Raw genomic sequence first — 27,492 nt, 5'->3', positions numbered from 1 at the left:
CTGTCCTAAGAGGCTCAAGAGGCTCAGTTTGCTAGACTTTCAAAAGCAACTTCTAAGCATCCACAAACTTCGTTGTTTACAATTAGTCCAATCATGGTATGTCAGCTGAGCCTTAAACACATGCAGACTTTTTGCAACGTGTTATACTGGCTCTTCGGATGAGCAAGAACTCTTATGGCACAGCAACCATCACTTTTTAATCACCTGCCTGTATCTTTGCCTTAACTTAGTTTAAAAGCCATCTTCTGCATCAAGATAGGTGACCCAACAGAACAGCACAGACCTGGAACACAGCCACTAGGGCTGGGAATGCAATTTTTTTTTCCTCTTAAGATTCATTCACCTTACCTCTAAAACAGATTATAAAAATGGCTGCAATTAAGTCTAGTGGAGGGCCGTTTACTAAAGGCAATGTTGTATCAAAAGATTAGTACCTAGAGCTATCAGGGTTGCAGAATTATACCATGATAGTCTTTAGGGACAGCACAGCAACAGCCAATCGTGCTAAAATGATATTTTACCAAGAGATCTCTGCTTTGGCCTCCTTCCATTTCCGAGCATGGAGTAGCGCTAATCAGAAGCTGTTTTTAAACCAAGCACAATCGCAAAGAGAGGACTTCATCTAACAAGCTGTGTTTGCTTTGATATTTTCAGAAGAGTCGAAGAAAGCGTCACTCCATTAATGGAAATTTTAGAACACCTCTAAGATCAGAGTCTAACAGAAAAAGGGCAGAATATAAGCATAGCCTGAATCAAGAGAAGAGAGCTGCTAAGGAAATCTGTTCATTCGCACACTCCCCGTTTCCTAGCATGTCTTCCCTCATGCTTACCCGGTCTTGGACACCTGCCACAGTGCGGTTTGCATGGCGTAGCGAGTACGTCAACCGGTGAATGCCATCACTGGTCTCTCCATTCCCATAGAAACCAACAGCAATTCCTGCACTGCAGACAGAAAAGCAAGAAAAGGTAAGGTTAAAGCTAAAAAGCTATCTATACATGCCTACCTCTTCAGCACCCTTCGTAGTCTCTTCAGCAGCTTCCAAAGAAAGGAGAGCTGCATATCTCCATAAAGAGTAGCTGGAGTAGTTATACTCCCCAGCAACCACTAAAAAAAAGTAATCTATGAACAATCCCCCAGCTTTCCCATCAATTCTCTGCATAGCATCCATATGATGAACAAGACACACTACCCCTTCTCAACGTGTGCGTTTCATTCATGGTCCGGTAAAGAAAATCTGTTAGAGTTCAGACCTAGCCACAGGCAATCAGAAATCCAGCCAGCCAAGGTGTCCTTCAATTGCTCCCACAAGAGGCATGAGAGCTACCCTTGCTACGCCAGGGGTCACATACCTCCTCTGGACATGGACTAGATTCACTCGTTACATTTTTAAAAAATAGGACACAAAGAGCTTGCATCAAATACTTGCCCACTGTGGTGGCTCTTGTAGATGCATTTTCTATACTCTCTTTCCTCCACTCTGAAATATGTACAAACATCATCTCTCTTCCTATTAGGAGCATTGGTGTTGCACTAATTTAGAGTACTGGTAAGCAAGGCTTAAACACTTACTCGGCTTATTACAAAAGGTTTAATTTATTTTTAAAGCAAGTGAATTTCAAGCTCAGAGACACAATTCAACTCCAGCTGCTTAGCAAATGACCACCTATCAGCTGATTTACCCTAACTGTCCACACATATCAATCTGTCTCAATTATGAAGTAAACCATATTAGCTTAAGCCTCACTTAAATGAGGAAGATCCTGTAAATGAGTAATAACCTGGAGATTATCTCATGCAAGTCAGCAACATCTCTTCTATTAAGGCATCGCCACAGGAAGGCACAGCTCCTCTTCCCAAGACCATTTTTCTTAATAATAGAGGAGGAAAGAACTTGTTAAGGGGTCATGCAACTAAACTCAGGGCTAACAAACATTACCAAGATACAAATTTCCTATTGACATCTCACGTTTGGCTTCAGAGGCCCAGAATCTTTTCTAGGCTGGTTCAAGACACCTAAGTTGCATGCGTGTGGCAGCAGAAAGGGAGTTTTGTCGTTTTTGTATAGACTTAAAGTTATTCCGGATAAACCATCTAGTTTCTTCACAACAATCTTCTGCCTGGGTTACGGTGCTGTCCTTACAGAGGTGGTTTGAAGGAAGTACAAAAAAAGGAAGGAAGTACACCAAACAACAGCAGAAAGGGTCACTGAAGGACAGTAACCACTCCTTCCCTCTAGCCCCACTCTCTCTCCCGGGAAATGAACCCCAGCAGGCAGGTCAGAGTGGGCTTTGTCTAGACAGGAGACCCTCACATAGATTTGTTCTGGCAAACACACCCATATGCAGCTCAAATGACTAGTTGAGCTGTAGCTCCTCTCCTGCAGAAGAGGGCGTTCATCCCTCCTTCCCTGGTCTCCACTTCAATAGCATTGAGCAGGACAACACAGTTAACCTGGCTTTGTTTCTACTTTCTCTGCACATATGCAAGAAATAGAAGTAAAGATCATGCTCTGCAAGCAAAACAGCTACAAAAATCTGTGTCCGTCTCATGCTTTTTCTATCAAATCTCCGTAAGTTATAGAGGGCTTGGCCCATAAAAACCTCAGCTGAAGAGTCTCCCAGGGAAAGCACCTATCCTACATCACAGGCAGAAAGCAGTAGCAGGTATGCAACTCTTGCAACATTTAGTCTTATTAAAGGAATTCAGTCTCTTTCTTCTCGAAACCATTCCTCAGGAGCGTTTCCATAATGCAAACAGAACTGATAAAGAGAGAAAAGCCCTCTGCATTCTTGCCTAGTTGCAGCTATTATTCGAGCCAGATACTGCATGCCTAGGATGCAGGTTTAGTTAGAAGAAAATCCAGCAAGAGATTATAGATTCAGAGCTATACTCAGGAAATGGCAACTCAACAGCCCATCATGGTACTTCTGCCTTCAACTTCCCCTTGTCTTATCAGAGCAAATAAATTCAGACAGACCATTCCACTGTCCAGAGCAGCAACATCTAACAGCTGTGTTTGGTGTGTCGACACCAAATAAATTACAAGACATTCTTTATATTGAAGAAGCAGATTCGACTCCTTCATTTTGAGGCTCATTTTTATTCAGCTTTTTAGAGCTACTAAACCCTATTCTTTCAGTAAAGGCTTGGCAAGCACCCAAAATCTGCTGGTTGGCTCTCAGTATTCCCAGCACAGTAGCAGTGTTGTGATGGAAAAAGATCAGAAACTGCACTCAGAGTGAAGTGGCAGTAGTCACTTTGTCCTTAAAAATAAGATGCAGCAAGGTACATAACCCAGCTTACTATAGGGCACCATTTACAAAGTGCTACCAACTACAGGTAACCGACTTGAAACTCTTCTGCCATACCAAGGGCAGAGCCATCACAGCAGCCATCCTCACGGGCTTCCCCATCCAGCAGCATATTAATGACTACTTCAGCTGCCCTTAACCACCTAGGCACAGTCCTCACTCCTGAAAGAAAACGTCAGAGCAACAGGATTTAGGATAAAAACCCTTTAATTCAGAGAGCAGAGTCCACAATATCATATGTTTACTGGGAACTGCACATAGTATTAATTATTCCCATTACTGGCCAGCAAAACTTAATTCTGCATTCGTGTCGCGTGCTAATAAGAACCACTTACACAGCCCTTCTTTCTCCTAGGAGTAAGCTTTACAGTTTCATGAGTTTCTCTTTCTACCACACTAGCGGGAAGGAAACTGTCCCCAAAGCACAGCAGCGCGTGCTGGCTGCAGCTGCCTGGAGCCGTACTGCGACGGAGGGGGCAGAGCTGAAGGGCAGGCAACTGGGGAGCTGGCCGTGGGGAAAGAGGAGGGGACTTGCTGCTTAGCTTTCTGTTTGCATGTGGCTTCACCGAAATCTAACAGCTGTTTCAAACCCCTGCCTGCACACACTGTGATGGCATAAGTTGCTATTGTTTAAAGCAGATTTAAGGATTTGCACTTGGTTTTTTAACTACCTTTTATTTGATTAAAGAGAAGCAGAGGGGCTCCTTTCATTTAAACTCAGTCTTTTAAACTAAAAATAGATTAACTCATCTTAACCCCGCAGTATAAGTCCTTGAGGTCAGGACAAATCACATGGCTTCTTGTACAAACCCTGGAAGGCTCTATAGCCTAAGATGCAGCAGATCTACCTCCCATCACATGATCAAGGAAGGGAGGAAAAAAAAATCATCACACCATGGGGAAGCATGCATTTCCGTCATGCGGTGTGGATGCTAGACCAGCATTCCTGAATGACACAGCTCTTCCACCTTAGCACCCTCTGGAAGATACTCTAACACATTTTCAACATTTCCACAAGAAAGTCATCTCTACTTCTTCTATTCTTGTTTCTCCCTAGTGCACACATGCACCTCTCTCCTCCTTACTGCACACCATCCCATCCTCAGTTCTTCCTCCTAAACCTACTTTTGCTAGTCTCCTGTCCCTTCTGCTAGCCCTACTTCTCCCCCATCTTCCCTCTTGCTAATATTTTAAAGGAGAATCTTAAAAATCAATCTGCCCAGCTCATATGGCACGTTTAAAAAGTTACTCTTACTTTTTAAGAGTGGGCCCAATACAGCATTTAAAAAGCAACTTGGCTACACAGTCCTGGTGAGTGTCAGGAAAACCACATCTGTAAAGTCAGGAAAACACTGCACTCCTGGGATTAACGCTATCATTATCGGTGCATACACACAAACACACCCCAAGGTGAGACAGTGTACTTATGTGAGCCCTTCAAGGAGGTGTATGACCTGGGACAGAACAGCCGCATACCAGGACTTCTGCATACTCATATTGATACAACAGTACAGTTTCGAATACTGCATGTTGCCTTGTGCTTCACTATCACTTTTCAACAAGATTCAGGACAGGAGGAGGGGGAAAAAAATCTCACATATTTTCCTCTCTCTTTTCCTGGAAGGTTCACCATTGGATTTCACTGAGGCCACAGCTTTCACACTGTTTATATGCAAGGGTCACACGGCTTAGGATAGCCCATGATAAAGAGCCAGAATGAGAGAAATCAAGACTAATTCCAAATTACCTGGCAATACCACCCGTGAAAACTGTTTTCTGGATTACAAGAGGTATATATCAACAGCAGAGGCATTAATTCCCGCACAGAGAGCATATTCATGCCTTCTGACAGAGATCTTCTAGTTATAATATATACATACATGGTGAAACCCCCTGTGGGTATCCAATCACCAGACTGAAAAGATGAACACTACCCATTCACATCACATCCTCATAAATGAATAATCTAACTACACCAAGTCATCTTTAATTACAAGAACTTCATAAGGAGAGGCCTTTTTAGATTTTGTGTTCTCAGGAGGAATGTTAATTTGTCTGTCTAATTACCACCTTGCACTTTAGCACCAAGGGAAAGCGCTATTACTGGCACTTGAGAAAGCAGGCTTTCACCATCCATTTGTACCCTTTTTTTTTTTCCAGGTGTCCCCTCCATGAAACTTCCTATCCACCTTTGAAGCTGAGCTCCCTTCTGAGGATTTTAGCAGCTACAGAGGTTTGAGGATGAAATTACTTGTAAGGCACAGATCAAAACTGGAAGGACCAGAGACAAACTAGGTAATCAAGGACTAACCTAGACAGGTCATTCCTGCAGCTTTGTGGCTAAAGCAATCGGGGAGAATCATTAGAGATACAATTTTGTTAGAGAACTTCTGTTAACCAGTTACATCTTCCTGCTTGCTCAGTATTTTCCCTTTTGCTCATCAGGAAACACTGAGTCATTAGGAAACAGCGATCCACAGCGACAAAGCCAGTACTCAGCAGGATTCACAGTGCAAACAGCCCTCTGGGATTAAGTACTACCTAGGTAAGCACGTATTGAGCATGGCTGGCCTTACCCAGAGTTAACTAGCGCTCAGCTAGGAAGACGTTAGTCAGCGTCCACTTCCACTTTACAACACTTGGACAGCCCATCCCAGGCATCGTTTCAAACCTCTCTTCACTTGAGCATCCAAGCTACCTTGTTTCCCTGCCTGGGGCACAACAGTGCAAACTGCCTTGCAGGTCAGCCTGCTGTTACAGACCGACGTTTAGAATAACCTTATTCCCTGAAATACAGCAGCATCTGCCAGTCTGGCACCTCTGTTACATGTAATGCACAGTTAGGACAGGATATAGCCAGCTGAATAATACTTTAGCTGTTGTTGTCTAATTGGGACTTCCTGCTAGCAGAGGTTAGAGCCCATGCTTGTAGGAAGCCGTATCTGCATCCCCAGCCAGACACTGAACACAGAGCACCAAACGGCACCAGTTTGAATGCACTGTCACGTCCAGCTGCGGTTGGATGAGAGGAAAGGGGTGGACTTTGCGGCAAAGCAAGCAGCGCTTGGCCAGCACCTCAGTTACCGCAACCCGCTATCACTCAAAAGTGCCAACTTCTGAATGGAAATTTAAAAGTTAAATAAATAAATAACAGACAAGACAAATATTCATGCAATATCACTGCAGATTCAGGTAGAATCTTAAATTTATGGATACTCCTCCATTTCATACTAGAAAAAACAAACAGGGTACACCAGAGATGAAAACAGATGGTTCAGATTTTGAGGAAGCCTAAGCAGTTTTCCAGCTTATGGACAAGACTGGGAGTTGCATGAAGTTTACTAGAATCTAAATGCTGACCTTTTAACTTTGTCTCCTGCATGCGGTGGGGAGATGTGCAGAATGCTTTCTTCTTGCCCTTCGTACGATTAAAAACAAACTAAACCCCCACCACACTGCAGCAGCTGCCTTGGATATATATGCAGCATAACAATAGCTACCAAGAGTCTGTAGCAGCAGCTCAACTATAAATAGCATCAGTTAGAGTGTCTGTAAGGAAGAGTTAGGACCACAGTACTTTCAATGAATTGGAATGGATGTAGTTGAAGCTCTTGAGACCGCTAACAAGAAAGGTGACTAAGGCTGAGATTTCTTCTATGCGAGTTGTTCCCTATTTCACCTTTCCATTCCGGGCGCTTATCTGTGGCCAGCAAGGCATGTAAGAGCTCTCTGCAAAGAAGGCATTATTTGCCAATACATGAGCTCTCCTCCTCACCGCTAAGCCCTGCTTCTACAAGCAAAGCCATCCCCAGCTCGCTAAACTCCCAGCACTATAGCGTCTGCTCTGTTTTGTCGGTTCCAGCCCTTCGAGTTTTTCTGTTTTCTTAAGGATGTGCCTCAACAAAGCAAATATGAGACTGCATTAATGGCACAATCTAATCCTTGAACGACTAAGCCTGGCCTTCAAGGAACACGTTCTCCTCAAAAAAGGACGCATTCCAAATCTGCCACCTATCGGCAGATAAAGAGAAGTAGTGACCCCTGAAACACTACAAAACCCAATCGTCTCCTCCTTATCTCCCTTCTGGAGGGTAAGGCTACTCTAGCTCAGCCTCACCCCTATGCACCCTAGTTAGCACAGTTCTCTCGGGCTTCTAATCACACAGTCCACTGTGGACTCACTAAGCCAAACCTCTCTTGGCCTGTTCAAAAATCAAATTAAAGCATGAACCAACTCCCTTACAGAAGTTTTGCACAAATGGCAGTACCCTTTTTTCTTTTTTTTTAAGTCATAACTTCTCTAAAGAATTTTATCAAAACAGAGGCAGAAAGAAAGGTGATACATGCTTCCTTGATGCTGTACAATTGCATAATATTTCCAGTCAAAATCAACACGTCTTGTCTGGAAGACTGTTTTCAGACCTGCCACCCCAGGCACGGGGGAAGAGTCCGGGTTGTCCTAGTTGCTAATTCCAAGCATTAGTGATTCTTATCCAAGAAGGCAAAGCTCAATCTCAGGACATATGTCTTTGTTTACGTTAGTCCATGGATCTCAGAGTACTAATTTTGCCCAAGTCAAAACAAACTAAGCCCAAGGTTCCTTTCAGAAGTCTGCAAATGTTTTCCTGCTTTCACTGGCCCTATTGCTATCTTTCTGTGATTCTGTGATCCTTGTCTGCATTGACCAAAAATACTAGAGCAACACAAACATAAAATCTAAAATTTCTCCATTTAACTTTTTCTGACCATGTTCTCTACCAATTATTTAACTTTTCACGTTATTCAGCAATGCTTCTTTTCATCTCACCTCCAAGAGTTCCTGTTGTTCAGTGATAACATGAAACACTGCTGACACTAGCGGCATCACTAGCAACCCTTGGAGACAGCACATTAGTACAGATAATGAAACGCAAGACTTATCTTATACTGACTGCAAGCTCTGAAGGTCCATTTCCAATCACTTATGAACACTTCCCACCTGTCCCCCCCCCCCCCCCCCCCCCCCCAAAATCTATGCCTCTCTCTTCATAATCTACTCGCCCATATATTCACTCCTTTTGGACACCAGAGTCTAACAGATCCCAGCTAGATCTGTTAAATATTTGAACTGTATCCTTCCTAGCTAAGTGATGAGCTCAGAGTCCTCGGTTAACCACTTGCAAAGTATCAAGGAGCAGGACATCAGCTATTCCTTTTCGTATTGCTCAAACCACTAGGCAGGCAGTTCAGCAAGTTGCAGAAAGGAAGACAATACGTTACTGATGTTTAAAACATGCATATAGCAAGCAGAAGGAAGCGTTACAGACAACATTTACTAGTTATAAAGACAGCATACCAAGTTCAACATACACACGCAGGATACACCACCCTGAGCAACAGGCAAGATCCCTTTCAGGCAGCAACCTCACCTGCATACGAGGGTGGCGATGATCACGCACCAGGCTGTACAGCAGCAGTCAGCATTTAAATGCTCTTCGCTCTTCCGATGGCGGCAGCACAGCCAAAACGAGTAGAACAAGAGAAAGAGGAGGTCCAGAGCGAGGCAGGAAATAGCAATGCCACCCAACAGCAACAGGGCCTGGGGAAGGCAAAAATACTGTTGTCACGTTTGACCACATCACACCCATAGCAGAGGCTGTTAATCAGGGCCCCAAATGCTTGAGGCCTGGGCAATAGGACCATCCTGAAGCGCAACTCTGAAAAAACCTTGTTATAGGAGACTTTTAGCCCTCAGCATGTGGTAGCTTCCCTTGCTCCCCCTCCCTGCCCCCGCTCCACAAGACCAACTTCTGTATCTAAACCCTAAATAGCTGAGCCATTTTGTCTACCCAAGACTGCAAATAGCCTAAATGAATCAGGGAGGGTTTCCTCTGTACCCCGGACCAGAGGTCAGCAGATTTAAAGGGCGGGAGGGAAGACTTCAGCCAGCTGCCTCTGAGCAGTTCTTTAATCTTCATGAATAAATATGCAGGCTTATTCATCAGAAACCCAAGTGCATGCGTGGGTTTGAAAGGGGGTGGAATTTATTATACATGTGTGAGATTGATTTTTAAAAGAATCAATCCCCATGCAAAGCTTCTATTCTAGGTAGGCCTAGAATAAACGGTAAATCCCTCATATGCCATCCACATATATGGATAGACCAAAACTAACAGCAAATGCTACAGGCACACTGGTTGGAAGTGGTCACCAGCTTAGTTATCTTATTGCACCTATTTCTATTCAGATGTTCCCTAGGAGGAAAGGGAAGTAATAAGTGTTTAAGTACATTCCAATTCCATTTAACTCCATTTCAATTTCTTTTCACTCAGAAAATCCTGACCAAAAACCAAAAAAGCTAAACAGTTTCATTTCCACCAAAAAAAAAAAAAACCCAGCATCTAACACCAAATCCAGTCACTCTTTCCCATATGAATGAAGAATATTATTTTGTCTATCAACTTTTCTGGACAAAGACTAGGTAGTGGTGACAAATGACAACTTATTAAAAATGGCTTAAATATCTGGAAAGGGCCTAAATCATCTCTTGCTGTCTCAATATTTCAAAAGTAAACACATCTGAGGTATGACAAGGTAAAACAAAGGTTTGGGGTCCCCCCCCCACCCTTTTTTTTTTTTTTTAAATTTATTCAGTATCTCTTCTCCTCCCCATGCAGAAATTCCTTAAGTAGCACTTAAACACTCCCACCTCATCTAAACAACTTCCTGGTCAAAGGATTGGAACAAAGAATACTGCAGGTAAAACATAGCAAGATCCTCGAGAGAGGTTGTGATCGTTTCTAACAGGATCTGGTAGTAACTTCCTCTTCATAGGCTTTTCTTCCCTTCTCTCCCTCCATCCAGCCATTCTGCTCCATAGGTACTTCCAGCTGTGTTATTGTTCTGGCAAGCTATACAAGCTGCACAACGCTTCCACACGCTTTCTAGCCAAGCGAACATCAGCGTTTACACACCGTAGTGCCCATCAACCATATATAATGAGATTCACGCTAGTTAAAACCGTCTGCTGCAGAACAGCTATTCCACCTAGTAGCAAGCCAATTTCACGGCCTTACGAAACCTACTCAAAGCTCGCCGAGCACATGGAGGATGGGGGGAAGCTTACAGGTACGACTTTCTCAAATTAAGCAGCACAAACTCAGCGTTGTAGGAATGGAGCATTTTGATTTTTAAGAAAGAAAAGTGGGGGCGGAAGGGAAAAAGCACTATCCCCCTTTCCCATGATTACGCCAGATGGTGCGTGCACTGTTTGAGTTCCTGAGCAGAAAGAGGCCTTCGAGAGGGAAGCTGTATTCAGAGACCAAGTTCTCCCACTTTTGAAGGCCTGCCATGCACAAGCACTCAATACTAATTTAACTAACACATTCTGCATACAAGGCTCCATGGGGATATTCTTTATTTTTTAAACACTTCAGGCTGCTGTAATACAAAGCTTTCCTATGCTACTTGCCTGCACTTCTTTCTTCACACCCTCAACCTTCCTGTACTCGCTAAAAGGCATTACCAAGGGAAAGAAGAAGCCAGCTGAAAAGAGCCTCCCATTCACTCTTTATCAGTGAAAAAATCCACACTCCAGATGCTCCAGATGTAGAGGAGCAGACCCCGTTAAAAAAGAAAAGAATAAGACAAAGGCAGAAATGAAGAAAAAAAAAAACAAACAAAAAACTGCCACGCACCAGACAATGGAAGGGACACTTAAATATATGCTTTAATTTAAGCATTTGGCCAAAAGGACTTGGCTGGCCAATTCACCAAGATCTGTTTCGTTTCCCAGAGAATATTTGTTTTCCGTTAATGGATACGTGCCACGACAACAAGTGAAATCATCCAGCAGAGCAGATATTAATCTTTCTGACTGATGACTCAGTTTAGGACCCAGAGACTGGCTGGCAGTGAAAGCCCAGTTGCAACCAAAGATATGCCTGTGCCTGCTTGTCAGGATTAAATGACAGTATTTAAAAAAGGGGGTTGAGCCTGGATAAAACCCTCAGACATTTTATCCTGCAACACTAAATCTGGGACTCGGTTATCCAAGGCCACGTTATCCCGAGTAAACGTAAAATTATGCACTGGGCCTTTTGCCACAAAAGAGCATGAATTCATCTTCTAACATTTGCTGAACTATCAGAACCTTTACAGCAAGTGATGCATGAACTGCACTTACAGGAAAATGGAGACAACTTGGAGGAGTAACATTTTACCACTGTGCTGACACTAATGGTAGAAGTGGAGACAGAGCAGTCCCTGAAAATAAGTGCAAATCCACGTGGTATCAGCCAGACTGGCAGGAGACGAAGCTATAGCATTCAGCAGCACTTTCAAAATAAAAGTGAACAACAGTACATAGAGAAATAACAGTGTGCAGCAGTGCTAGCTTGGAAAGGCACCATGACACCTGAAAAAACTCAATCTGCCCTGTGCAGAGGCTGTGCTTAACAGTCTGCTGCAGCATTAACAGCCTTTCCCAACTCCAGCATGACTGCCAGGATTCCCAATACCTCCTCTCCCAATGGGCATAAGAAGCAAAACAAGAAGCAGGAAACATCTAGAATCCCCATGCACAGAAAAGAGGCACCATCAGCAAAAGGAACACCAGACACAGCAAAAACCACCCCCACATAAACATCCAGGGGCTGGCTAGTATAGAGCAGGCATTCCCAGGAGCTCTCACATGGTACAAGGGGACTTGTGGGTGCTGATATTATATCCAAGAATGTATATGCAGGTCAGCCTTCAGTATAGCACCATTCTTGGTCCCTGAGATGGATCATCAATTAGTAAGGTGCCATATATTATTGTGGATTGACCTAACCAACATGCAGCCTTGTCTACAGGATGAAAAATCTCCATACAAAACAGTTGGTTTCAACTCTTTCAGACCACTGGTTCCCAAGCGTGATTCATGTCATTACTTACCTGATTATGCCCCTGATCACCATGGTCCTGGAAGGCTGATTTTAGCTACTGAGGCTGCAATTAAGGCTAAAATTCACAAATATGCCCATCCTGTCCTCCCCCAGTAGGAAGTGCCCCCACATAAGAAACCATCCTTACAATTGCCAGCAGCATGAAGGGGAAAAGCGGTCTAAAGAATGAGATAAGAAAAGGGATATACAAAATACATTTGAATAAGTTTCCTTATGAGGGAAAACCTGAAAAACGTAGCATTGTACTGCAGGAGGGCAGTGTTAGATCGCACTCACGTAAGAGCCGAGGTTTCACGTTGTGTTAAGTACTCTTTGTTCCCACCTGACTGTACAAAGGAGCGTTGGCTTGGGGACTCGTCCTCCTCACACCACAACCTCCCCTCTGCCATGAAGTTTACTCAGCACAAGTAGTCCTGGCAGGCAGGGCAGGTTTAGAAAGTTAACCTTGAATACACACAAACTCGGAACAATCCATCGGTTTATTTAAACTACAAGTTTTGCCAGCCTCAAGCTATCAAACTTCCAATTATCACACCTCTTGGATCTTAACTGTTCTAAAAGCAGCACGGCATAGTGGAGAGCTATTTGCACGGAAGAGCTGATAGCTATTTCTGAATAACACTGCTATTTTAGTACTAGTTAGGAAGTCCACTAAAATCTCAAGAAGAAACTCAGGAGCAAAGCTGAAGGCCTTCAGGTGGTTTCTTAAAAGCAAAACTTCATGCTTTTCATCTTCCACTACTAGTTTTAAAATTATTTTAGCTTAAACTCAGTAATTTCAGCCCACAGGACAAAATATAAAAATCTAACAGCTATAGCTTTTGAGCATTTGAACAACACAGCTGGCTTAATCATTGCCAGATTTTGAACTGTTTATCATTTTACCTTAAGGTTAACTTTTGCCAAAAGAAAGCTTTCCACTCAATCTGCAACTAATGTTCCTTCTGGATTTCCATGCAATGACTTGAGAATGCAATAATAAAACAGAGAGAAGAGGTTAAAGGAGTGTGGGAAGAGAAAAACGTTCACCCAGAAGAACAAATGAAGCAAACTGGGCTGCTGCCAAGGAGCTCTCATGTCTATTTATTCCATGAACGACTGAAGTCTTCTTAGCAAGAACAGCAATTGCTGTAGGATAAAGTCATGCCTACACTACTTTCTACACCTTTTTTTGCAGAGGCTGGAACATCTAAGCAGTTTACGTACTCCTAGATCACAAGTAATTATGTCCTATCTAACAGATCCCTTTCTAAGGCTGGTGACGCCAAAACATTCTGACCCCTCATCAACTTATTCTGAACACGCTGCGTATTCAGAGACCCAATTTTTCTTTCCATCTCCCTTCCGGTGAAAAGTGCCGCATGTAGGAGAAGAATCTCATTTGTGTACTTTGAGATATTTAAGTGTCTCAGGATGTCATTCATCCCACAGCCACTACAGATGGATGCAGACTTCGGTAGGGAACGCAGCCAACCATGTATTAGCAAATCTAAATGGAGAGAGGGGAGAGAGGAAAAAAAAAAAAGGGGGGGGGGGGCAGCGAAAGGATGTGGAAACCACTGCCTGATCTTAGCACTAAACCATCCATATTTCCCCTGCCTGGGGGACGGGCCTTCCCAGGCCAATTACAATATTCAACACAGTAGAGAAGTAAGGCTGGGCAGGAAACATGTTGTGGAAGAGCCTTTTCCCACGGTACCGAGATGTATTCTCCTTCATTAAGGATCCCTCGGCAGCAAGGAAGAACACCATGGAAACAGCGTACAGGTTCCACGGTCTCATCTACTTATACAGACATCTCCCAGAAAAAGCATACTGTGAGAAAGTGCAGTAGATTGTAGATACACGTATTAAGAGCAAGTCCGCACTGGAGCAGTGATACAGGCCAACATTTTGCCTTGAGCTTCTTCAGGTTATTGATAGTGTTTCTGGAAAATGAAAATGCCAAGGATTATGTCTTTTTTTTTTTAAATCACATAAAGGTTACTACCTCACTAGACATGAGAACACAACAGTTGAAACATCTCCTAACATGACTAGATTGCTCAAACCTATTTAACCAGGTAGGTTACATAAACAGGCTAGCTTCTGCAATACTGAGACACTATCTACACAGGAAGGGGCATTCCTAAGTTAGCTGATATTACAGCTGTGAACTAAGGCTACTTTAATTACTGAGTGTTCACATAGGGGTTTAACATACTTTAACTAGAATGGCTTTAACTCAACGTAGTTTAATTGACTTTAGCGCATTTCAAGTGGTTTAACTTATCTGCTTTGAATTTATTCCTTCAGTTAATTCAGATTAATTTCTCAAGTGCCCTTGCGCAGGCAATATGTGAGAACAAGGCAAGGTTGATTAAAAACTTATCATTTCCTCCATACTAACATTCTGATCCCTCATTTTATAATTAAAGACTTTCAACATGGTCTTCATATTTGATCCAATTCACAGAAGCCACCAGCGCAGAGGCCAAAAAGAGGCCTCCTTGCTGATGTCTAGTTTGTTACAATAACCAATAAACAACACAGTCATCACCAGAGCCCTGTTAAGAGCTGTGGTTGAACATATACTGCAGATAAGCCTACGCTCCTCACTTTCCGCAGGTTACAGAGGGGCAGTTGCTAGCATTCATTAGAGCATCTCATATCACAACCCAAACTAAAGAAAGTTTGAAAGCATCTAGTACGAAGGATTTGACCAACAATTGCGCTGGATTTTTTTCTGCCAAGAAACACAGATCTAAGCCATGCTAATCAGCAGTGAACACTGGAGTCCTATTGGGTTAAAGTAAAATAACAACCCATTTATTCCCTCAGCTATTACCAACTCGGCAATCTCCATCTTACACAGCAAGGAAATATTCCCAGAGGTAAGGGGTTCCTCTAAAGTGGATGTTCTTATCCCTAGTTTCTCCATAATGCTGGCTGAAAGCCTCTGTGCACTACGGTGATGAAAAGAATGAGACACTCACCAAATTCAGTTTCCACTGACAGGTCCCCACAGACTAAATCTTTATTAAATGAGGCTTAGCTCAGAACTGGCAACTTGTCAAATGAGCATTCTCACTGAAAAGGCGGATTTCCTTTCTGGGGATTCTGCAAATTCCCTTCCAGGGCTCTAAAAAAATAGATGCATCAGTGTTCATGCAGGTCTTTGCTCAAAATCCCAGACCTGCAAAACGTGTAAGGAATCCTCTTGGGAACAGGCCTTCAGCCTTAGAGGTTTACCCTTCCCTAATATTCTCAGTTGGACAAAGTTAACTGGATGTTAATTTCGTTTAAAAGAAAAGACTCAAATAAATATTTGGACTACTAAAGGGAAGGGCACCGAAAGGATAACTGAAACAGTTCAGTGGGTCTCCCGTGTTTCTTGTGTCCACACTCAGCTTGCCACCCGCTTCCATGACAGATCTGCACAATTTCACCAGACATTCCTTTCCCACAGCAGATTAGCTCACACATTCCTGCCCGACACTGGTTCCTCCACTCGAGGTCTTTTAAAAGCGGCTTTTTTTCCTTGCTTAGAAAGCTGTATCATCCATTAAAGTCTTAAAACCCAATCTCCTCACAAGGTAATTTTCCAGCAAACTGGATAATGGAAAGAAACCCTCTGCTATAACAGAAGTATGAATTTAATGCTCCTACAACTCAGGAATAAGCAAGCGCTGCCTGCATTACCTGGCTCAAGCCCAAGTGCTGTATAAACTTCCCTGCCAAGACTATTCCACATGTGCAGTTCTGCTGCGGGAGCTCAGCTCTGCTCTTGCTGGCCTGCAACTCCCTGAAGGCAAGATGCAGCATTGCCAAGTTGCCTGTTGCATGCAGATAGAGACAAGGGTATGCTTGTACAGCTGAACACGTGACCTAGGCAGTACTGGTATTTAAAAGAGAAAAAAAAAAGGGGGGGGGGGATATGGCAGGAAACGCTTAGGCCTGAAGCCCAGCGACTTAATCCAATTTCCCTTCTTTCTTCCCTTCCCCTTCTGGTTAAGTGGGCTCTCAGAGACAATGCACTTCAGTTAGAGAAAAACCTCCCCCTCATTTGTGTCTATCCTAAGCAAAGGGTTGGAATATCACATTTTTATGCATCTGTGCTGACCTGACCATGCACACTCTGGAGTGGACTATAAGCTGAAGGATTTTCTTTCCAGACTCCAGCTGTAAGCAGTCTGCTTTATCAGCTCCTTTTAGCTGTTCCTGTTTTTTATTAGATAGGGTTTGAAACTCAAGTATTCATACTGCTCCTATGAATTTCAAGAGTTCTGTGCAAAGGTAGGACCTTTCAGTAAAGATGATCGCATGCACTTCTCCACAACTCTCCTGTTCCTCCATAGGACTTAAAGCCTGCCCCTTCCAGGATTGCATAGGGAATGGCACAGCCCTTGTGAAGATTAAACATGATATTTAGAACCACAGCAGCATTACCTGGCCTGCTTAATCATCTCCTCTTATAACAGCTAACCAAATCAGAAAAGATTAACCACTACAGAGCTTGAACACACTGAGTTCAACCCTCAGCTCTGGCTTCCAGAGCAGAAGAGGCCTCATGGGCAGGGTGCTGCAAGCTGCATGGAGCGTGCAATATTCCATTAGCGGGCAGCCATCAATCTTCCTCGTGAGAGGCTTTCACATACCATTTCTATTTGGAAAAGGATACACAAAGCATTGGGAGAGGAGGGGAAGGAGAGGAGAAGAGAGGAAATGAGCAGAGCCATCCCTATGTGGAACGGAAAACAAAAACTTTTCCCAGTTGTGGAAACTTAGTCCAAACGCAACATCAACCCATCAACAGCGTAGCCCATCCCATCAACAGGGATGGCAGTGTTTCTGTAATTATGACAGCTGTAGATAAGTGTTTCTGCTTGCTCCTGTCATTATTTTGCAATATTTCAAACTTGCTGGAGTGTCTTCAGTGACACCGCATACGTTATTTGAGGAGTTTCACTGGACACAGAGGATATTCTTTCAAGCGTTTTAATAGCATACGTATTCAATTGTGTACGAAGCACACACAGCTGTGCAGCACGAGCATTCTTCCAATCAGGCCTCTCCTTTGGCATCTTCTCTGTGCATCTCATGACACGCAGATATATCAAAGCAGCCAAAAGGAAAACTGTTCAAATGCTACTTCCCTGTAAACTCCATGTGACCAAAAAAAATAATAATAATCATCACACTGAGTTTCCAGATTTGCTTCCACAGTTTCCATGTGAAAGGAGTTCATTTTAACAGAAGATAAATTTTTAACAACCACGCTTGGACCAAAATGATTCTGGAAAGTTAGGACAGGCCTGCTCTTTCATTTTTCCAGTATGAGGCTCTATACAACATCACATTCCTTTAATGGCACCACTGTAACCTTCCACCGCCAAATAATTTGGTAGGACTGTAACTAGAATTTGGTACAGCATGCTGATCGGGCACAAAGAGGAGAGGAAACTTGCTCAGTGTGAGGAGAAGTGGCTCAACAGGACTAACAAAAAGGCAGCATCATACCTTTGATCTCAAGCACTGTGTGCAAATAATTTATTTCAGTGTGTACTCAGATCTACCATATAAACCTATTTTTAAAGGAGATTTTTCAGGGGAGAACTATAGCTTATGACAAGACTCAACAGATTTGTAAAGATTACTTTTTTTTTAAAATAAAGAACTATAACTGGAAACAAGGAATTAGTAGCGTTTGCTATCAGAAGGATTATGAAAAAATACATCACAGGAAAACAGAAAGTAAGACAACCTAAGAGATAAATATATTTTTAAAACAAATCTAGGAAACGTGATCATTGCTGGGCCAGTGGGGTTGCATGCTTGAATTATTTGCAGAGTGAAGTCTTGCCCAGAAAATTCTGAATGACAGCATTTCTGCAGAGACCATTTTAATCCCATTTATGTCTTAGATTTCTGCCATATATCCACTGCTGTACACTATAAAGTCAGTATAACATTTGCTGCACTGAAACATAAAAGTGATGCAATATAATTTGAGAGATTCCAAATTGGAATGGAAACTCCAATATCAAACTGTTACTAATGTTGACCTGAAAGGCAACTTAACATGCCTATTAACATGTATACAACTTATTTCATATCATTAGCATCATGAAGAGATCTTCCCTAAACAGCAGCTATTAGGAAAATGATTAAGCCACAAGCTGAACCATTTTCTAGTATAACAAAGAAGCTCTAGTGCACACTTGGGCATAGAGGGGCACTTGAGTTAACAGAAAAAAAAAATCTAATTAGGGAAAAAAGGGATATTCTCCTGGCCAAGACAACAAATCTAACTCAAGTAGCTTCATAAAGTGCTTTTATTAGCATTGAACGGACAAGAAAAGTTGCTATACTTGGGCTTTAGAGTTTATGGTTCAGTGATGTGAACAGGCTAGATCAAAGCTATTCAGGTATATTTAACATTGAGATCCAAGTCCAGTTTGTACTCAGTTTGCAACCTGAAGCCAATTTGCAGAACTGAAAGTGAGAAGTGGAACAAAAACAAAAGAAAATGGGGCACTGCTTTGCACTGATATTTGCCCCATTCAGCTTTACAGGCATCTGTCTACACAGCCAAAGCAGGCCAAATGGCTCTTTGCAGAACAAAAACTTATTGGAGTTCAGAATAGGAATAAAGCCTATAACAGGGTGAGAGGAACAGCACTGGTGATTACATTAGCAAATTGCACTGGCATAGCTACCCTGATGGCTGACCTCAGCAAAGGGATAAAGAGCAAAATCAAAGGCAGACAAGCCCTAGATCTTTAAAAACTCACAGCCCATTGTGCCTACCTCTAGCTTTCCGTTTGACATCAACCTTAAAATATTTCTATTTAAAGTCAGCTTTAATGCAGTATCTCTGTCATGCAGAGGAGCTGCAAAGAACTGGAGAGGCACAATATCCCCTAGGGACAGCTACTTTGCCCTACAAGTTGGAAAAAGAGGAACACAGACCTCTGACCTATCTATTGACTGTAGAACTGAACTGACCTCCTTGCACAAACAATGCAAACACACCATTTAACCACAGACTATTGACTACAAACAAGTGCAGCACTCCTCTGCTCACCATAAATTCACTCCAAACTTCCTCTTTGAAGACTACTACAATTGGGGTAAGAAAGGAGGAAATCTCTTCCCTCAACCTAAGAAGCCATGCATTTCCTTCCCCCAGAAAAAAAGACTCATTCACGTGCAGGAAACATTCCCAACCTGAGTCTTCCTTGGTTTTGTTTTTTAGGGGTTGGGAGGGGGGTGTGCCTGGTGGTTTTTGTTTTGCTTTTATTTGTTTTATTGGGGGGGGGGGGTTGCCCTTAAAAAAAATAAAAAAAGCTCTCAGAAAACCTCAGGGACAAGGACAATCAATATTCACTATTGGGAACCTTAAAACCCAGGAAAAAAAAAAAAAACATAGCGAGACTAACAGAGGAAGCAGATCAAAAACTATCCAAGACAGCCAAGACCCACCACAGTCACAGCTGGAGCCTGTGTTTCTGCACCACTGACAAGACTGGGAGCCTCATTAACCACTTCTCCTCTCAGCACTGCAGCCTCTGTAAGGCGAGCTACAGAGCTAAGAAAGGCCTCATGCAGGCTCCTCGCCAATTGCTGCGAAGGGATTAGGGCCTCCGGCAGCTATACTGAAGGGAAATACTGTTTGAATAGAGATGCTTTCTTTACAGCTTCCTCCATTAAGCAGTGTGGAGCTGCAGATGGTCTTCTCAGCAACCAAGATGAAGTCAGATGCTATTCCCTCCAGAAGAGCGTTTTGGCAAGTGGTCAGCATACACATGATTTGCCACTCCACTTCTGCTGTTCAGTTGTCATGCTGTTAAAAAAGGGGACCTTGCTTTGAATTCATGTCCTGAATGCCATTCATGAAAAGAAAGCAACAGGTAACAGTCAATGCACATATAGATTAAAAAAAATAAATAAAAGTTGTGGTTACGAGTTAAATACAGTGCCACAGCATGCATTAGAGAAGCCACCGCACTCTGAGAAGAGTTGCTCAGACTTGAAAGTGCACAGTTCCTCCATTTCCCAGCATGGCAGGGGGAAGAGAGGGAATGGGCTCCTTTCAACTACGCAAAGCTGTTTATCTCTATTATAGCTCACTTGCCTGCAAAGTTGAAAGTCATCAAAGCCCAGTGGTGTACTGGTATTATACCAGGTGTTCAGGGACAAATACGCCTCATTGTTAGCTTTTTTTTATGACCAAGTGTGGGGAATATGTAGCGTATTGGGCTATTTTGCAGTATTAATAGTTACATCAGTTGAAAGAGGCAGGCATTTGCACCACGTTGTCCCAACAGGATTTCTTGTTAGCTGCTCTGCTTTCCCAAGACAGATGCATCTACGCTAGTAATCAAAGTATTTAAGATGTAAGCTAGTACACACACAGCCCTCCTTCAGAGATCCTTAAATCCTGCTCAGGAGAGCAACTCTGGTAGGATTCCTCCCAGAACTCAAGTTCCTGCATAGGCATTCACTCATTAATTCTTCTGAGCAGCATTTTGAGATTGATTTTACAGGAAAGCTCCCAGAGCTCTTTTAGAGGTTCTGCCTACACTGATGTCATGGTTATATTTAAAGAAGGAATCCCACTAAAGTGGTTTATAACATGCTCTGGCAGACCAGTGTAGACAGAGCTAAATCCTATTAAACTACTTAGGTTGCTTTCACCCTCCAAAGTCATTTTGTCAGCTGCTGGCCATACACATAGCAGCCAGCCAGCAAACTAGCTTATAAAGAGTCACGCTTAAAACAGCAAACAAAACAAAAAAATCCATTCACTGCACACACGAGGAAGCGAAACTGGGCCAGTGTGCTGTTCCAATAACCTCCTGGGATCCCAGAGGGTACAGGAGGCTGGTGATTAGCTTTTCATTACAGTTACATTGTAACCTGCTTGGACTTTATTAGTCAGAGATAAAATAAGAACGCTTGTTTTACTCCTTACTAATCTGGAGATGCAGTCAATATATTTTGAAAGGACTATCTGAAGAATATGTGGATGTGAAGGTAAAGCATACTTTTTTAAACAGAGATCAAACTAATTGGGGAGCAGGGGGAGCCTAACTAGGAAAGCAAAGCATAGTTCAGGCTTCACTCAGCAAGCCAAGGAGCATTCATGGCTGTCTGGTCTCCTTTCTCAGTAACTTGAAAATATGCAGCATCCTGAAAGATTAATTTCCTTAAGTGTTAAAGATGCACATTTAAAGCTTCAGTTGTATAGTATTCTCTCCACTAAGTCAACATCTTCTCCTACCAGATTTCAGAGACAAACCTCAATTTCACAGATCCCACAAAATCTTTGGGGGGGGGGGGGGGAGGCTGGAAAAGACCTCTGGAGGTCAGTGTAGTCCCACCTGCTGCTCAAAGCAGGGCTATTTCAATAGTCAGCTGAGGTTGCTCAGAGCCTTGCCCAGGCAGGTTTCAAGAGTGCCTCAAAGGACAGAGATTCCACAGCCTCCTTGAGGCTTAGCACTATGGAGAAGACTTTCATGTGTGATTATGCTAAATTGCCACTTCCTGTTGTAACTCATGATTGTTGCTTCTTGTCCTTTTGTTGTGCACCTCTGAGAAGAGTCTGACACCATCTTCTCTAAGCTGCTCCTTTGACTAGGGGAAGGCTGTTCACATCCCTTCACCTTCTTCTCCAGGCCGAACAGTCCCAGGTCCCCCAGCCTCCCCTCTAACCACCTCAGCAGCCCTCTCTAGACACGCTCCAATTTGTCAACGTTTCCCTTGCGTTGGGGGGGTCCAAATCATTATGCAGTTATACAGCATGTACGCCAGCACGTACTAGTGGACAGTTGCATGTGACATGGCTGATGACCCCATTTTAGGAGTATTTTTAGCTTATTTAGAGGGCTATGCTAAGAACAAACCTTCAGAGCTCAGGTTTGCCTCCAGCTGTATGACCTACCACCTCACATGATCACAAAGCATGAAAAAGTGACAGACAGATCTCCTCTTGTACCAAAAAGCACAGAGTTGCTCTGCAGATGTAATAAATATAGCAAGTTCAATTTGAGACTGAATGAGAGACTCAATAGCATGGATGTTATCCCTCACACGCCTTCTCCAGACAAGGAAACAGCAGAGGGCAGAAAAGGAGAGGTACATGGAAGGAAGGAGGAAGCAATGGAGAAGCTAAATGCTTCAGACGGAAAACAAGGCACCTCAGGAGTTATTCGGTGAGCCGAACTGCCTTGATGCTTGTGCTTCTCATTGGCTGACGCCTTCCAGAGCTGCACAGCAACGAGCCGGGGAGGTGGGAGGCTGGCAGCACGCATGAGAGCTCCCTTCTCAACCCCTCCTCCGCATGCCCACAAGCAAAGCGTGACAAGCACAGCTAGTGCCTCAGCTCTCCAGCTAATCACAGTATCGATCTCTCCCCCACCAGAGGTCAATCACTGAGAGACAGCCAAAGCTAGCAGGACTTCAGAAAATGAATGATGGGGTCGATGCACAGCAGCCACCTCAGGTTATTTCAACAAAAACAAGACGGGATGATCCCATCTTTACCTCGTTCTGCAGTTTGGCCTCTCCCTGGCAAGTGGGAAGACGATATTGTAGAAACAAAGGATAGCGGGGAGGGAAGGAGTAAGTTGTGCCCTCGTGCTTGCTCTGACAAAAGGTCAGACAAGTACTGCCACTAACAAAGTACTAATACTCCTCAAAAGCAGCACTCCCCAGCATCAGTGCTGCCCTTGTAGATGTCTCACTCTGTTAATTTAGGCAAGGAAGAGAGAAAACAGTCACAATTGAGCGCGCTATCCAAGCACAACTTCCCCAGAAAAAGGGCTCCCTTCTAGGGTCCAAGACCACACTGACACTCACAAAGAAAGGTCAAAGCTTCTCACAAAACGAGAAGCAGGAGAGAGTACAGAAATTGGAATAATGTGGAAAATTACCTGATCCAGTGGCTGGGCTTACCATCACCACAGCCACAAAACAGGTAATGAAATATGACAGGGATGTGGAGGAGGAAAACTACTTTTAACACCTGAGCATGACATCTCCCATATCTCAAAACAGGATAGCTTTCCTCTAGCACAACCTCCTAAACGAAATCAACATTAGATGGAGCAGTAAGAAATTAATCTCATGATATAAGACCAAAAAAAAAAATATGTTGCAATTGGATAAAGAACTGAAATGTAGATAGGCTGATCTGTTTTGCAGGCTCCAAGCAGTGAAGGAGAAAGGTGCAGTTTTTTCAGCAGACTCAAAAATCATTTGTCCCCCCTGCTGCGCTTGAAATAAACTGCACTCAGAGAGAGCTGAAGCTAAGCAAAGGGCACCCTTAACGCAGCTGCCCCGCTTCCCAGTACACACAGGTGAAGGGAGTTTCTAAACCAGTCATCACTACAGCAGACAGCATTTGGTCACACAGTGCTGGCTCTCAGCTAGGAGAAGTAGAATTAATGAAAGGAAGATGATTAAAAGCTCAACAGCAAAACAGATAGCCCAATTTCCACTGTTTTTGAAAGAAAGCAAACCAAGATTAACAGCTAAGTGACCAAACCGGCCACTGAAAACTGGTGACCAAGAGCCACAGCAAGGTCTCAGGGTAGCGTTATGAATGCATTAACACTCGCTACCATCAAGGCCTGTATTAGCAGCCTAGTCTAAGATCACAGGTAAACTACAAGCACATGGCTGAGGAAGAAGCAAGTTTTGGGACAGTGAGAAGAAGGTACTGCAGAACAACAGATGAACGTACGCACCTCCGGCTCTTTTTCAATGATCTAACCGCTACAAACCTCAGGAGTCTAGTATACACCATACTGTCATCAGCTTTGCCTTTCTACCAGCCAATAACCAAGAAAAACCACGCTAGAGGGTAGAAAAGTAATAGTATCTCTCCCCTTCGGCATCATTTGCACAGCTGCAATTACTGCAATGCTTTGTTTATGCTGCCTGGAACATCTATTTTTAACCCAAAAGCCAAACCACTGAAAAAATAGCTATGTTTTATCTTACTGTTCCCCTCTTGCCCTCCCCCCCCCCCTCACAACTGCATGTCCACCAGCTGGGCCAGTAGATCAGACTGCACTGAAGCAGATGAGAAACACTAGCATAGAGTCAAACAGATAAGTCTGACTCCTGATGACCAAAGCCTGCACTGAAATGAAAGGCCCTCAAGCAATCCATGCTGCCAGCTCTGTTGGTGATAGAGCAAAGAATAGGCTTAAAGATCCTAAAGACACAAGCCACAGATTTCCCTCCGCACTCTGCCCTTTCTGCAATAGTCATCTCACCAAAGAGAGGGAAAAAAGCTCCAAGCAAGATAAGAAATAGAGTGCCTTCACCACGCACATTCTTGTCAGAGAAGGGGCAGATACAGCCAGCATACCCAGTACTACAAACATCTAAAAAGCTTTAGGGACTAAGAGTACAAATTCATTTGAAAATCAGCCACATCTTTTGTTAGTTTCCTTGACTGAAGCACAACAAAACTAGTGCTGGAGAACTTTGATAAGCAGACGGCTAAAGATTAGATGTGCTCATTATTTAAAAGCAGCAGCCACAACCGTTCATAATCATTTATACAAGCATAGTTTTCAAGTTTGTAAGTCATGGTTATTTCTACATCAACTTGCTTTCACTTCTACAGAAGGGAGGTATGAAGCATAGTTAAGAAGTGGGATCTCTCCAGTATTGACACAAAGTACTGCTTTCCACATTAACAGCAGCAAATATGCACGAAGGTGCCAGAGATGTTCTTGTCTACTTCAGCATCACCGCTGAACGTTTTGCAACAGAAAAAAAAACAAGAACACCATAAGAAAAAGGCTTTGGCAACTCAGCACTGTGTTGAGTAGGCTTGTTCTCAGTGGGCTCAAGCAATCAATATGTCACTGGTACATTGCCTTAATTGTAGGCAAGGCTGTACTTTTGTTACAACAGAGCCAGCAAAAGAAAGGTAAGCTTTGAAACAGCTACACTGCCTACTCGCCTACTCTCATTTACCCTTGTTCTGAAAAACAAAAATAATAATAATAATATAGGTTCTTCTTCATTCTTGTCTCATCTTACAAAGAAGCTATAAATCCCTAAAATCTCAAATGAAAGTCTGACTTTGATATCCACTACACAAATATTAAGATTCGTTATCTGAGTAAGCTATCCAGAGGTGGTCATCTATCCGATTTAACCTGCCAGAGTAACAAAGCACAGCGAATACGACTCCACCCGAGTGACCAAGTCTATTTTTGCTGCTGCGCTTGAGGAGCAATGCTTTTCCTTGATCCCAGGGGCTAAGGCTACTCTGGTAACAGTTAAGAGGTGTGGGAGGGGGGAAACATCCACATTTAGGATAGACTCAAGCCACAACCCAGGTTCATGAAAGTATACACCATGCAAATTACGTGTTAAGCTAGTAACGTGCATGGCACAGCAGCAAGAATTTCATACTAAAAACCTGTAACTAAATCAAGGAATTCTAATGCTAATACGTGAACTTTAAAAAGCTCTACCCTCTGGGATACTGCGCTGTTCTACCGTTCTAGAGAATTTCCCCTCAAAAGATTGCTCTCCTCATTGACAGCCACGTTGCCTCTCACTGTCTTGTCCACAAATTCAACCAAACTCTGGATAAAATCTAATCAAGTTGGACAAGCTGAAGTGCTTAGACTGTCTTTTCAAGTCTTTTAACTGGAGGTCAGCTCAAAAATCAGCCTCTCATGTCCCAAAACCCAGGCAGGCTTAAAACAAAAAGCCTGTCATACTTCATATAGTTCATCACTGTAGGCACCACCAGGACTAACTTAGCACCCCAAACTATTGATAATTCTTACGCAAGTGGAGCATTTGATCTCTAGGTTTAGCTTGCTCTCCTTTTTTGCTCCTATCTTCAGTGATTTCTCTAGGCACAGAGGTGGCTCACCTGGATTTATAAAGGACCTGCTATGTAAGGAATTCCATTAATACTATCATTTCTCAACTCAGGTTTGTCCCTCTGAAAAGCCTGACCACCCCTGAGAAACACCAAAGAAGCTATGTAAAAAGCTATGTCAAACTTAATCTGAATTGCTGTGCATGTCTTCAAAGGTTTTTCCTAGAATATAAACACTGCCTCCTAGAAGACCACTCTTGTGGTGTCAGGTGGACTGGCGATGCATTAAAACAAGCAAACAAAAAAACCAAACCCACTCTTAGTTGCTAATCAACAACAACGTTAACATCAATTTTTAATAAAAAGGCATGGCAAGACACTAACCACTCCAAAGCAAATATAAAAGCACCCAAAGAAGAGCCCTTGGGAAGAGCTCCATCGTTCATATTTAGACACGTCGGTCAGTTCACGCTATCCTCCAGAGATATCCTTATTTTTTTGTTTGAGTTTTTGTTTTGGAGGTGTGCGTTTGTTTTGAAACTGAAAAGACAAAAACTTCAAGCCATACCCAAGACCTAGATCCTTCTGCTGTTCTCTAGCAAAGAAGTGTTAAGAAAAATTCACTCCCACATTGATTAATTATGAAAGTAAGCCCATTTACATTTATGCACTTCAAATTAAAGCATTCAAAAGTATCAACATATCTTACGATCTTTAAGACATTGCAACTCTTCTGAATACCAACCTTTATGCTAACACTGCAGGACAGAATTCTTCCAGATGTTCTGGGTTTTAAATACCATAGGGCAGAACAATGTGACTGGGGTCAAAGTACACTGTCAAGCCACCTCCCACGCGTGGTCATCATCTGCGTGCCATTCTCCTGTTCTCCAAGCACGTCACAGGCATCGCTGCACGTGCCAGCAACTCCTCAGTATTAGGCAAGGCATGGACACAGTTCCCAGACTTCACGTTCACAAGCTGACCATACTGAAAATAACAGTCCCTCACCTACAAGGCTACAACATAACACAGAGTGTCAGCGAAACACTTAACACAACACCTGCAAGTACAAGGGGAGGCCATGTCTAGGTCAGCCTAAATAGGGATCCTCCCAAAAGAAGGATCACTCCTATTTGTCAAACACTGTACACAGCTTGTTACTCTTAGGCAACTGGACACTCTCATCTACCGATCAGGGTTGTACGTGGAAACCTTTATTCAGACTAACAGAAAGTGATGCCTTCAATCTGCATCTGAAATATGAAGGTGCTAGTAGAAAATACCATGAAGTCTTGTTTCCGTATTAGTTGCAAGTCTTACTAGAACTAAAAATCTTACAAGGAGAATACCATTTCTGCCTGGCATTATACTTCCATAGATAACAGGACAGCAAATGCTCCCTCTAGC

The 27,492-nt window shown here is 43.1% G+C and overlaps 1 protein-coding gene across 3 annotated transcripts in view; it reads right to left on the bottom strand.

Annotated features, from left to right (window-relative positions):
* Positions 1-27,492, bottom strand: part of TTYH3 (tweety family member 3) — an 83,017-nt gene that overhangs the window by 31,418 nt on the left and 24,107 nt on the right. For all 3 annotated transcript variants that reach the window (XM_068909193.1, XM_068909194.1, XM_068909195.1), the window contains exons 2-3: positions 8,721-8,890; positions 831-942 (exon numbers count right to left, since the gene is read on the bottom strand). In XM_068909193.1, the coding sequence (XP_068765294.1) occupies positions 831-942; positions 8,721-8,890 (282 nt within the window). The remainder of the gene's footprint in view (positions 1-830; positions 943-8,720; positions 8,891-27,492) is intronic.

Source organism: Struthio camelus, chromosome 15 (assembly GCF_040807025.1).
Source record: "Struthio camelus isolate bStrCam1 chromosome 15, bStrCam1.hap1, whole genome shotgun sequence".
NCBI classification, from domain to species: domain Eukaryota; kingdom Metazoa; phylum Chordata; class Aves; order Struthioniformes; family Struthionidae; genus Struthio; species Struthio camelus.
The sequence above is the reverse complement of the archived record's forward strand: the minus strand, read 5'-3'. Positions and strand labels throughout refer to the sequence as shown.